Source organism: Physeter macrocephalus, chromosome 13 (assembly GCF_002837175.3).
Source record: "Physeter macrocephalus isolate SW-GA chromosome 13, ASM283717v5, whole genome shotgun sequence".
Taxonomy (NCBI): Eukaryota; Metazoa; Chordata; class Mammalia; order Artiodactyla; family Physeteridae; genus Physeter; species Physeter macrocephalus.
The window spans coordinates 65,605,091-65,617,639 of record NC_041226.1 but is presented as its reverse complement, the minus strand read 5'-3'; the positions used below and the strand labels follow the sequence as shown (position 1 = coordinate 65,617,639).

At 36.6% G+C, this 12,549-nt stretch overlaps 1 protein-coding gene across 1 annotated transcript in view; it reads right to left on the bottom strand.

Moving 5' to 3' along the window:
* The window catches only part of GPC6 (glypican 6), a 1,083,120-nt gene that overhangs the window by 330,543 nt on the left and 740,028 nt on the right, over positions 1 to 12,549 (bottom strand). Inside the window, exon 4 of the mRNA XM_024123209.2 lies at positions 3,553 to 3,718. Within this exon, the coding sequence (XP_023978977.1) occupies positions 3,553 to 3,718 (166 nt within the window). The remainder of the gene's footprint in view (positions 1 to 3,552; positions 3,719 to 12,549) is intronic.

The window sequence follows — 12,549 nt, the reverse complement described above, 5'->3', positions numbered from 1 at the left end:
CGTGGTCCCTTGTCCAGTGGAACAATTCTTATCTGTGGAATGCTGGTATCAATGCCAAACACTCAGAAGAACCACAGGACATTACGGAAACGACTGCGTTCTGCCCACAGACCGTTTTCCCGCTAGGAAATTTTAATTTAGGTAAAACACCTTTCAAGAAAACCCTTCTGCATTTAGGCAACATTCAAAAGCCAGGCTGGAATAAGCTGAGTGTGAATATACAGCAACACCGGGGGTAAGTGCCTGAAAGAGACTGTCAATGCCTCAAATTACATCTTTCTCCGACTGCATAGTTTCAGAGAGAGAACCTGCTAAAAGGGGTTTGGATCCAGCAAGTGGGAGGTACAGGTTGAAGCTGAGCTGGGCTTTGTACTGGGGAATCCCGCACGATCCTAGGCAGTAGGGGAAAGCTCCCAACAGAGGTGAACCCAGGCTTTCAAGTACTCTACAACGGGGCTAGCAGCATCTTCAAGGCTGCCAGGAAATTAAAAAAAAAAAAAAAAAGACTACGTAAAAAGGAAAGAGTTCTTCCTTTTTCTTACAATAGTTAATTAATAAGAATCTTTTGATCAGGGTCTCTGTGTTTTAACAAAGTTAAAGTTCCTAAAGGACTATGAAAATATATCCCAAGTAGAAGTCCTGATTTTTTTTTCCCCTAGGATTAAAAAAACCAAAAAAGAAAAAAAAAAAAAAAAAAAACTGCAGGACCTCAGAACTGAATGGAATACCACTGGGGTTTTTACTTGAACACTTAAAACATTTCATTTTATCAGTGGAGTGCCTTTCTTTTGACATGATGCAGACACCAACTGAAGTCTAAATCGTTACAAATCACTTTCAATTAATTCATAATTAAAGATTATGAGAATGTGCCACCAGTTCGATCTTTGTTTTTATTGATGGTCGCTTGCATGTCACTGTTAACATTTTAGATGACCATGTATTAAAAATGTATAAACTAGGACATTAAGGTAGCAGACAGAGACAGCACGTGCAATTGACAGCAGTAGGAGTAAGGGGTTTGATGACAAGGTGCTGGGAGCCCAAGAGTGATGGGGTGCAGGTGCTAATCAGAGAGAGGGCTATTATATATAATTTTTGTTGAATTACTGATTTGCTCATTGATCTTTTGCTGCTGCATTCATGAACACTGTCATCTTGGATGTATCTGTGTAGGAAATGCACTTGGCACATTTGACTAATTCATGTAATAAATTCGTGAACTAACACTTCACATCCGGACAAGTATTAGTAAGAACATATTTTGCCCTATAAGTCTCGGTGGGTGGTCAATTCTCAATGCCATAGCAAAACCCAAAGAAAGAAAATTGGAAGAATTTTCTTAGAGATCTCTAGGACTAATAAAAAATGAGATAGGGGAGCAAGAGGTATGAAATATATTAAGATGGTAGGATTACCATGAGGTTCCCTTCCAACGTATGGTACAACATCAGGTACTCCAACATAGGCTGCGTTCAAATTTTAGTTTTTTAAATGAAATGATTTTCCAGACATTCAATTTCACATCAAACTGGCATCTAGGAAACCCAGTTGATTGAAGTATAAGGATTTGTTTCACGTCAAATACCCAGCCAGGACTGAGAAAAAAAGCCAATTAAGAAGTCACTGTTGCTCTTACAAGTTAAAAAGCCCATATTCTCATTTTTAATCATGTCCTGCTCTACTTAACAAAATCCACATGGCTACTTTCATCAATAAATTGCAAGCTGACCAAAGCAGTTTAACTGTGTTATGAATTATAGCAGTTTCAACCAAACCGTATGAATAATCTTTTTGATTCAAGAGTGATGATGCTATGAGGTTTTATCTGTTTTTCTAAATAGGTAAATCTTTTTAGATTTCTTGATGAGAGGACTTTTTTGGGTAACCTTAAGTTTTTTTAAATTTATAGTTTGCATTTAATTTACAGATTTGTTTTAATTTTACCACTCTCAATGATTTATAAAGTTGTTTTAGTTTAGGCTTTACATATGCAAGTGACAATATGATTATACCAATATAATACATTTGAATTACTTTTTCCTTTTGAATTGAGTAGACTAATGAAGGATGAGAGTATTTTTTAATTAGCTTTATTTAGGTAGCGTCTTTGCCAAAATTCATCTAAATTTATATTTTAGAAGATCAAGCTTACTTTTTAAAAAGAATTCATACTCCTCTCCAAAATCTTAGCAAAGAACAAAAATCTTAGCAACGAATCATATCATTTTTGAGTTAGAAAGGTACCTTAATGATTAACTTTTAAAAAACTCCCTCATTTCTCAAATGAGGTAACCCAAGATCATACAAAAGGATTTTGTCCTCCCACTGAAGGGAGAGAGAAGAATACATCAATTTATTCTCTCTGTAATGATTTCTGAGATTTTGTTGGATGACTTCCATTTGGATCTACCCACTCTAAAATCTTTTCTCTAAAACTTCAAAACAGTTTTCTCTGGGCTTCCTAAGCATAATAGTGTGTCAGGTAATGGCTTTTGAGGCCAAGGCTGAATGTGCATTTTTGCACGGTGGGCTAAGGTTTCTTTGCATTCCGATGCATCTTTTTCCTTTCCTACCCAAATCTTAGATGTCAGAAGACTTTACTCAAGCCTCCTGGTTTAGAGGTTTGCATAAATGACTTAGTCCCTCTGAGGCTGACAGTGCCACTGTTACTGGCACCACTCTGCTTGTCACTATGCAATCCCAGTAAAAGCAATTGAAAGTACTTTTATTTGAAGGCCATTTGACAGAGGGGGAGAAAACACATTTACTCTTTCAAGGTCTGTGTATTTTCCTGGGAGAAGCCTGCCTATGAAATTTGTCCTTTTATCCTTGGATAGCTTTTTGGGAAATATCTTTTGGCAGTGCAGACTCATGAGAGGTTTCTGCCACTCCAGACCACAGTGGTGATTCACAGAACTTTCCTGTATCTCCCCACCTCCCTCCTTCCTCCCTTCTAAAGACAGGAAGGCTGTTTCATGCTGCTGTGCTGAAAACATTCTTCTCTAGAGACTGAGGAAGAAAATCTGCATATTTTAGCAAAAATATTGAGTTATTTTCATCATAGATGTTTAAGGAAGGAATTGTTTACTAATATCTGTGACTATGTTGAGATACTACAAATAAGAAAGAGACAGTACTGTGGGCTTTTTCTTAAAACAAGTTTCTTCTCTAACGTGTCCCTTCCAGGAGCTCCCAGAAATTCAACAAGATTACTTTTATCTTCATCAGAGAGATCAGCTAATTCAGTACAGCTGGCTCGTACAATCTTTAACAGGACTGTCCTTCACAATGGACCAGGAAGTCTTATTTTTCAGGTTTACAAAAAATAAAGAAAAATTCAATATAATATTTATAATTTGCTAAACGCTGTGTGTGTGTGTGTGTGTGTGTGTGTGTGTGTGTGTGTGTGTGTGTGTGCGCGAGCGCCTGTGTTTGTTTTAATCGTTCTAGTCTCTACAAGTCATCACCAGTTTGGACCTGCCCATCAGGTACCACGAACACCTGCCGTTCCCACACCCCTGTCCTTGGATCCGCTGAGCCGCTCCTTACCTATAAACAGATTCCACTCGGTGTCGAGATCAGCCTGATTTGCCAGGCAGCCCTTCATGACATTGAGGCAGTAGTTGTTGCATGGTCTCACCGTGGGCAGCCCCCGACAGTAAGGGCAGTAGAGCATCTTCATGAGCGCACGGATGCAGCCTGGGGTTGGGCTCACCTGGTGATTGATTGAAAGGAAAAAGAAAATCAGAAATAAGAAGGATGGAAGGAGACAAAAAGAAGTGACTCATTTCCTCCTTGAAAAAAAAAAAGGTAAAATGGCTCTGAGAAACCTCCAGCAGTAGGGCAGTGGGCTAAAGGAACCATCAGAATCTTAACACACTGTAGTACTTGATCTTAAAGTCAGTCAGTTCCTTGTCAATACTTCTGTTTGGCATAGTAGTAATCATTTTTCTTGAATTGTCCTTGTCAACATTTTGATACCTATGTCATTGCAATTTAGCCCTAAAACCTAGACACTGTTTCAATGAAATAGAACATGCAATGAGATAATGCATGTGAAAGCAATTTCCAAAGTTAAAAGCCCCATAAAAATGAAGGTATTATTAAAGTTTAATGTGACACCTTTAGACAATTTTCCAACTGGTTATTTGACCCTGTTTCTAAAGGAGGTTTGCAGAAACACTTCCTTTGTACATAACTTTTAAAAAAGGATCAATATCAACTTGTCTGGGATTTCTGAGATCCAGGCCTGCTTAGAAGCAATGGAACTGTCAAGGCACCCTCTTCAGGCATCTGAAGCTTTGCAGTTCTGGGAACTTTGGAAGATGGATCCAATGTTGGATGTGAAGAGAAATGCTTGCAGTAATTCAGAGGAGCTACTAATCAACCGATAATCAAGTGCTATTTACCTTGCATACGATAAGCAGTGAATACTCCTAGGTTAATCAATTCTAAACCAATCAGGTCTTTTTTAGACTCATTGAAAATTCCAATTTGACTTTAAGAGGAAAGAATATTTAAAATGGTGTGGACCGAAATCAGAAAAAAATACAGAAAGCTCTTTTTCATGACTGGATATAAACATTAGTGAGGTATTTTTTGGTTGGTTCCATATAATGTTGATCTTTAAGTGAAGTAGCTACATGTTTCTGTTCTTGTGCTCTCCATCTGAAGACAAGCCTAACTTGTATCATTTGGATCTCCTGGAGAGTTAGAGTCTTATCGGACAGACCTGGGCCCCCAGGTGACAATATATGCCCAGAACATTCAGATACTGACAAAGCATAACACCAATGTAGAGGTGGGGCAGGAAAAGGTATTTCCATATAAATGGATACTTTCCACTACCATAGCTAATCTCCATCATTTTATCCTTTACCTAGAAATCACATTTGAGGTTTCTAATGCAAGTCTTTGGTTTCCGTAACATTTTCTTAATTGCTGTATACTGTAAAAAATTAATGAACGAAACCCTCAATTAAATAGAGTTGGGAGACCAGAGGGGGGAGCTCTAAAGCCCTGCAAGGAGAGCAGAGCCCAATGGCAAGAAGAAAGACTCCTCTTCTTTCCTGGCAAGGACTCAGCCAATGAAAAGCCATGGACTCTGTTTATCACAGCCCTCCCAACTTTCTTTTCCCTCTAAAAAAGTGCTCTCTTTCCTTTGCTAAATTGCAATTCTCTGCTGATCCTGAATAAGCCATCTTTGCTGGAGAAATATTTGGCAGTCTATTTGTTTGAGGTCAAGAATACTGACAAAGTCCCTAGTTTATTATTTCAGGAAATGAAGCTATCTATCAATCTATCTGTCTATCTATCTATCTAGCTATCTATCTATCTATCTGGGCGCTGAAATCTCTGGTTGTCCTTTTGATGTTTTTCTTTTTTTGCATTTTCTTTCCAAAATTTTATGAAAATTTTCAAACATACAGAAAAATTGAAAGATTTTTATAGTGAACACCCATATCCCTACTCCTAGATTCTACATTTAACGTTTTCTTACACTGATTTTTCACACATCTATCTATCCTTCTCACCCATCCATTAATCCACCTTATTTATAAGGCATTTCAAAATAACATATTAACCTTTTGATTTTCATTTTTTCCTGGTAATTTAATGTTGGCTTTAATAAAACTGAATTAACCTGATCAACAATAGAAAGTTAGCACATTAAGTAGTCCAAATCAAATAAAGTAAAATATAACTAGCTTTTCTTTTTTTTTTTAATTAAAAAAAAATTACTTATTTATTTATTTTTGCCTGCGTTGGGTCTTCGCTGCTGTGCGTGGGCTTTCTCCAGTTGCGTCGAGCGGGGGCTACTCTCGGTTGCGGTGCGCAGGCTTCTCATTGCGGTGGCTTCTCTTTGTTGCAGAGCACGGGCTCTAGGCGCGTGGGCTTCAGTGGTTGTGGCACACGGGCTCAGTAGTTGTGGCTCACGAGCTCTAGAGCACATGCTCAGTAGTTGAGGCGCACGGGCTTAGTTGCTCTGCAGCATGTGGGATCCTCCCGGACCAGGGCTCGAACCTGTGTCCCCTGCATTGGCAGGCGGATTCTTAACCACTGCGCCACCAGGGAAGTCCCTAATTAGCCTTTCTTTATAAAACTATTTAGAGAATGTATTAGTATCCACTAAGACATATTTTCCAACAACAAAACAAAAACGAGAAAATGAGAACAAAAGAGAGGAGTCTGGTGATTTTTCTTTTGAGCACACATCCGTGCCACCATATCTATTTCTCCGGATAGGATATTTTGTTGAAAATGCCAAATTTTATCCACAATTGGGCAGAATTTTTTTTAAATTTATTTTATCCACATGTATCCCGCACCATTCAGAGAACAGAGAGGATAACTCTGTATGTGGAATTCCAAATTCTTATACATTTTATTATTTGGTATGGTTGTAGTCCTACAAACCACTGTCCATAGGGTTTTGATTTTCACAGCCTTGCAATTCCTCTCCTGACCTTGATGTCTCTCTCCAGAGACCTATCCTATTTTCACCCAAGCCGGCTAAGCTATTTCTTCCTTTGACTCTGTTGGATTTTTGGTTTTCTCACCATTGATATTACATGATGCTTTGTCTCTTCTCACTAAACGTGCCAGTATAAAACCTAGGGTATTTGGCAATATTGGGGATGCAGATTTGAGATCTCTTGGATAGTGTGGACTCTTTTATCATCATTATAACCCGTACCACTCTGCATAACATGCATGTTATTATAAGGTATTATGATTAAGATATATAGGTACTCAATAAATGCTTTTTCAGCTGAACTCTCTAGTGTGTTTCTTGATTCCTTGGTCACGCTGATATTCAAAGAAAAAAGGAACAAGATAGTTTTATACATCTTAGCATTCAATTGTTGCTTTTTAATTCTGTTTTCAAAGGTTATTGATTGCACTAATTCCAAAGCTTTGCTCTGTGTGTGCGGGTGTGTGTGTGTTGGAACTAGTACAATTTTCTCAGTCTGACGTTTCAGAAGTCTCCAACTCAGGGTAGCAACAAATGGCAAAAATTGAACAGCCTTAATAACCTAAAAGAACAATGTTGTCCAAGTTAAATATGGCTCTCTTGGTACTTTGGGAAATGATATCCTTCTTGGTCAAATAAAGGGCATTTGAAGAAGAAGAAAACCAAGAGTGGAGGAGCAAAGTTGAAGCTTTTATGTTCACAGACCATATTTTTTGACACAACTACATGCTTGAATTGAAATAAAAAATCACCACTTCAAACTGAAGACTTTTAGAAGTAAGCCTCTGAAAAGAAGGTTGTTTTAAATGCCAATTGTATGAAGGGCTGTTTCTATTTTTAAATGTTTAATAGTGTTTAATAATTGTGCTACAGCTACTCTTAAAAAATCTTTTAATATTGAAATCGATATAGACTCATAAGAAGCTGCAAAACTAGTGGAGTCCTGGGTACCCTTCACTCACCTTCCCTCAATGGCAACATCTCATATAGCTGTAGGACAATATCAAAATGAGGAAATTAAGGTTGATACATTGCTGCTAAAGAGTTTATAGACCTATTCAGTTTTCATGATTTTTTCAACCTGCATTCATTTGTGTGTGTGTGTGTGTAGACATTTCTATGCAATTTAATCCTATGTATAGATTTGTGTAACCACACCACAATCGACTTACAGAACTTTTCCATCACCACAGAAGAACTCTCTTGTGTTTCCTCCACCCCACCCCTTGTCCCTATCACCAGGCAAACACTCATCTATCTTTCATCTCTATAATTTTATCATTTTAGGAATCATATATTAACACTTTGCATGTGGGTTAGCCAAAAAGTTTGTTCGGGTTTTTCCATACCATCTTACGGAAGAACCCAAATGAACTTTTTGGCCAACCCAATAACATTTTGAGCTTCCTTTTTTTTTTAAACTCAGCATAATACCTTGGAGGTCCATTCAAGTTGTTGCATGTATTCACTCCTTTTTATTGCTGAGTAGTATTCCATTGTTTGGATGTACCAAATTTGTTGAACTCGTCACTCACTGAAGGATACCTGGGTTGTTTCCAGTACTTTGCTATTAGGAATAAAGTCGCTATGAGCATTCATGTACAGTTTTTTTGCACAAACGTAAGTTTTCATTTATCTGGGATAAATGCCCCAAAGCACAATTGATGGCTCAAATGGTTAGTGTGTGTTTAGTTTTGTAAGAAAGTGCCAAATTATTTTCTAGATCAGTGCAGCATTCTACATTTCCACCAGCAATATGTGAGAGATCCAGTTTTCCTCACATCCATGCCAGTATTTGGTATTATCACTATTTTTTGTTTTAGTCATTCTAATAGGTGTAATATCTATGTTTAAATTTGTGGTGAGTTTCCTCTGAGTAATTTCCATACTAGGATTTTAATTTCAATAGGCTCTAATAGGCATCAGATACAAAATCATTCACCAGCTGGTCTCTAGAAAATATGCAACATTAAAACAACAACAACAATAATTCTGAAACAATAGATACAACTGTATATTTGGCAAAACCAAAATAAAGAAAGGAGTTCTAAAAACTCATATTTAAGGACTTCTCTGGTGGTCCAGTGGTTAAGAATCCGCCTTCCAATGCAGGGGACATGGGTTCGATCTCTGGTCAGGGAACTAAGATCCCACATGCCATGGGGCAACTAAGCCTGCGTACCGCGACGAGTGAGTCCACGTGCTCTGGAGCCGGAGCACTACAACTAGGGAGCCTGTGTGCCACAACTACTGAGCCCACACACTCTGGAGCCCGCGTACCACAACTAGAGAGCCCGTGTGGTGCAACCACTGAGCCCGCATGCACTAGAGACCATGCCACAACTAGAGAGAAGCCCACACGCCGCAACTAGAGAAGCCCATGCACTGCAACGAAAGATCCCGCGTGCCACAACTAGGACCCGATGCAGCCAAGTAAATAAATAAATAGATATTTTAAACTCATATTTAAAATTTAGGATAGAATAAGATCTCAAACACATAATGCCACAAATTTGTAAATTTTGTGAACTATTAGAAAAAATTTCCTACTGAAGAAAACTGTGCTCATTTAGCAACAATAAAGACTACAATACACCTTCAGAAACCAAATGTTGAGTTTTTTTAGTTGGTAATGTGGATTTTTGATATTTTTGAAAAATGTAGCTGTAGCTTCCTAGATATTCAAAGTAGACTGGGAAATAAACTTAGGTAAAAGAGTAAATTATAATGTTTATGAAAGTGGGGCCTACTTGGCACAAATAAAACAATGTTTTTAAGTGAAGAAAAAAAGATGATGACAATATTCCTTTTTGTACTTATTTGTGTTTTCACATAACTTTTACATGTTGTCCTTCACCACTAATAATACTTTGTCAAGAATTTACAATATTCGAGGGAAAAAAGAAAATAGTCAATGGTTCTTACTCCATTATCCTACTCTGGGAAAGATAGACAGAAGTTTGTGAGTCAACCAAGTAAGATTTCAATATGAAATCTTTGCATCATGGGTTTAGTCCTTCTGGTAACTTCTTTTGATGCTGTTTCCACATAATGAATGACTTATAGTTGACTAGTTTGGAGGAATAATAATACAACTTGAGGAGCAACAATACAATTTATAACAAGAGTTCCATGTAAAATTAACTGAAAAATAAATTAAATAACATAAAAATAATTGAGCTCTTAGTTTGTGGGGTTTTTGTTGTTTGTGTTTCTTTTTTAAAAGGTAAAAAAAGCAAGATACATTGAAACATGGCAAGGAATACACAAAGAGTCCTTAATAAATCTGTATTGGGAGGTAGGACTTAGACTTACCTACCTGGCTAACCATCTGTGTCAGGATGTTATAGCAAGTAATTTTTATGTTTCCTAAATGCAATTTGAGGCATAGCGTATCCTTAGCCATATAATAGCAATTCATTTCAGGTCTTTAATATATTTAAGATTTCTGTATCTGGACCAACATTTCATGCTTTGGTGCTCACATTAGCAATTCCTAACAGTAGCCAATGTAAAATAAGATTGTCTCTTCAAGTAGTTGTAAAAAGCAAGAAAACGTGTGAAAGTTATAAATCTTTACTTATACACAGTGAACAAATACCTAGCAAGTGCTTGTTTCTATGGAAATCATATAGCCAAAATAATCAAATAAACGTATCTGTCAGAAGACAGATATGTCTCCCAAAGACAAACAAGTTAATGTAAATGACATATTTAACTAGAATAAATTCAAAATGTGTTTTTGAGCAACAGTAGATGCCATCCTCCACAGTTTCTAATCTGTAGTCATATTAAATGATAAGATGTTTCTACTCATCATCCTAATGTATCATGAGATTCTGAAGTGTCTTCTGAAGTCCTCAAGAATGATTAAATTACATTAAAAGTAGTTTTCATGTTAAGTACTTTTAAATTATAATCCTTTAACAATTAGCAACCTATAAATTGGCTTTGTAGTAAGTTCATGAGAACGTAAGTTGTTTCTTCTTTATTCACTCATGCAACTTTCATTAATCCAACATTTATGGGGATGAATAAAGAAACCTTCTACCAGTGTTGGGATGTTCAGAATACATTCACTTCCAAATCAATTCAGGGAAAAAATTATTTGTCTTTGGGAAGTGCAGTGTAAAGGGAGCCCAAAAAAGGGCATTTGGCTCAAAATTGGGAGGTAAGGATAAAGACAGGGATGGCTTCTGAAGAAAGTCAAGTAACAGATGTCTGCAAGATAAGCATGGGAGATGGGTGACATCACAGAAATGGTGGAGTAGGAAACTTCAAGAATCAGTCCTTTCACTGAAGTAACCATGAAACTAGTAAAACCTGACAGGATCAACTTTATTGGAACTCTGGAGTTTAATTTTTAAAAAAACACAGCAACTAGTAGGGTGCTTAATAATAAAATAATGAGACGGCTAAATATCAGTTAAATCGCATTGCTAAATCTCAAGGCTCAGGAAATTTAAAAAGATTGCAGTCACATAAAGTATCCCCTCTGACCACAGCAGAATAAAGCTGGAAATCAATATCAGAAGGAAAACTGGAAAATTCACAAATAAGTGGAAATTAAGCCACACACACATATACAACCAAGAGGTTAAAGAAGAAATCACTAGGGAAATTAGAAAATAATTAGCTAAATAAAAATGAAAACACAACATGCAAAAAATTATAGCCACAAATGCCTACATTAAAAGAGAATATCTCAAATTAATAACCTAAGGTTATACCTTAAGGAACTAGAAAAATAAGAGCAGACTAAAACCAAAGTTAGCAAAAGGAAGGAAATAATAAAGATTAGAGTGGAGAGAAACAAAATGTTGGTTTCAGTTTACTATTATTTTTTTCTAGTTCCTTAAGGTATAACATTAGGTTATTCTTTTATTTTATTTTATTTTATTATTTATTTATTTATTTTCTACAGCAGGTTCTCATTATACATATTTTATACATATTAGTGTATGTATACACACATATTAGTGTATGTATGTATAATACATATAATAACATTACATATAATATGTAATATGTAATATGTATATTACATATAATAATAATATGTATATGTGTACACATATTAGTGTATTATTAGTGTATGTATTAGTGTATACATATTAGCGTATACATGTCAATCCCAATCTCCCAATTCATCACACCACCACCACCCCCTTACCCCAACCATTTTCCTCCCTTAGTGTCCATACATTTGTTCTCTACATCTGTGTCTCAATTTCTGCCCTGCAAACCAGTTCATCTGTACCATTTTTCTAGGTTCCACATTTATGCATTAATATACAATATTTGTTTTTCTCTTTCTGACTTACTTCAATCTGTATGACAGTCTCTAGATCCACCCACGCCTCTACAAATGACCTAATTTTCTTCCTTTTTATGGCTGAGTAATTCCATTGTATATATGTACCACATCTTCTTTATCCATTCATCTCTCAATGGGCATTTAGGTTGCTTCCATGTTCTGGCTATTGTAAAGAGTGCTGCGATGAACATTGGGGTGCATGTGTCTTTTTGAATTATGGTTTTCTCAGTGTATATGCCCAGTAGTGGGATTGCTGGGTCATATGGGTGTTCTATTTTTAGTAGAAAATTATCTTTTAACCTAGAGAATGGCTTCATCACAAATGACTAATTTCATTCTTTTACATGTAGCTGTCCAGTTTTCCCAGCACCATTTATTGAAGAGACTGTCTTTTCTCCATTGTATATCCTTGCCTCCTTTGTCATAGATCAGTTGACCATAGGTGCGTGGGTTTATCTCTGGGCTCTCTATCTTGTTCCATTGATCTATTTCTGTTTTAGTGCCAGTACCATATTGTCTTGATTACTGTAGTTTGTAGTGTAGTCTGAAGTCAGGGAGTCTGATTCCTCCAGCTCTGTTTTTTTCCCTTGAGACCACTTTGGCTATTAGGGGTCCTTTGTGTCTCCATACAAATTTTAAGATTTTTTGTTCTAGTTCTGTAAAAACTGCCATTGGTAATTTGATAGGGATTGCATTGAATCTGTAGATTGATTTGGGTAGTATAGTCATTTTCACAATATTGATTCTTCCAATC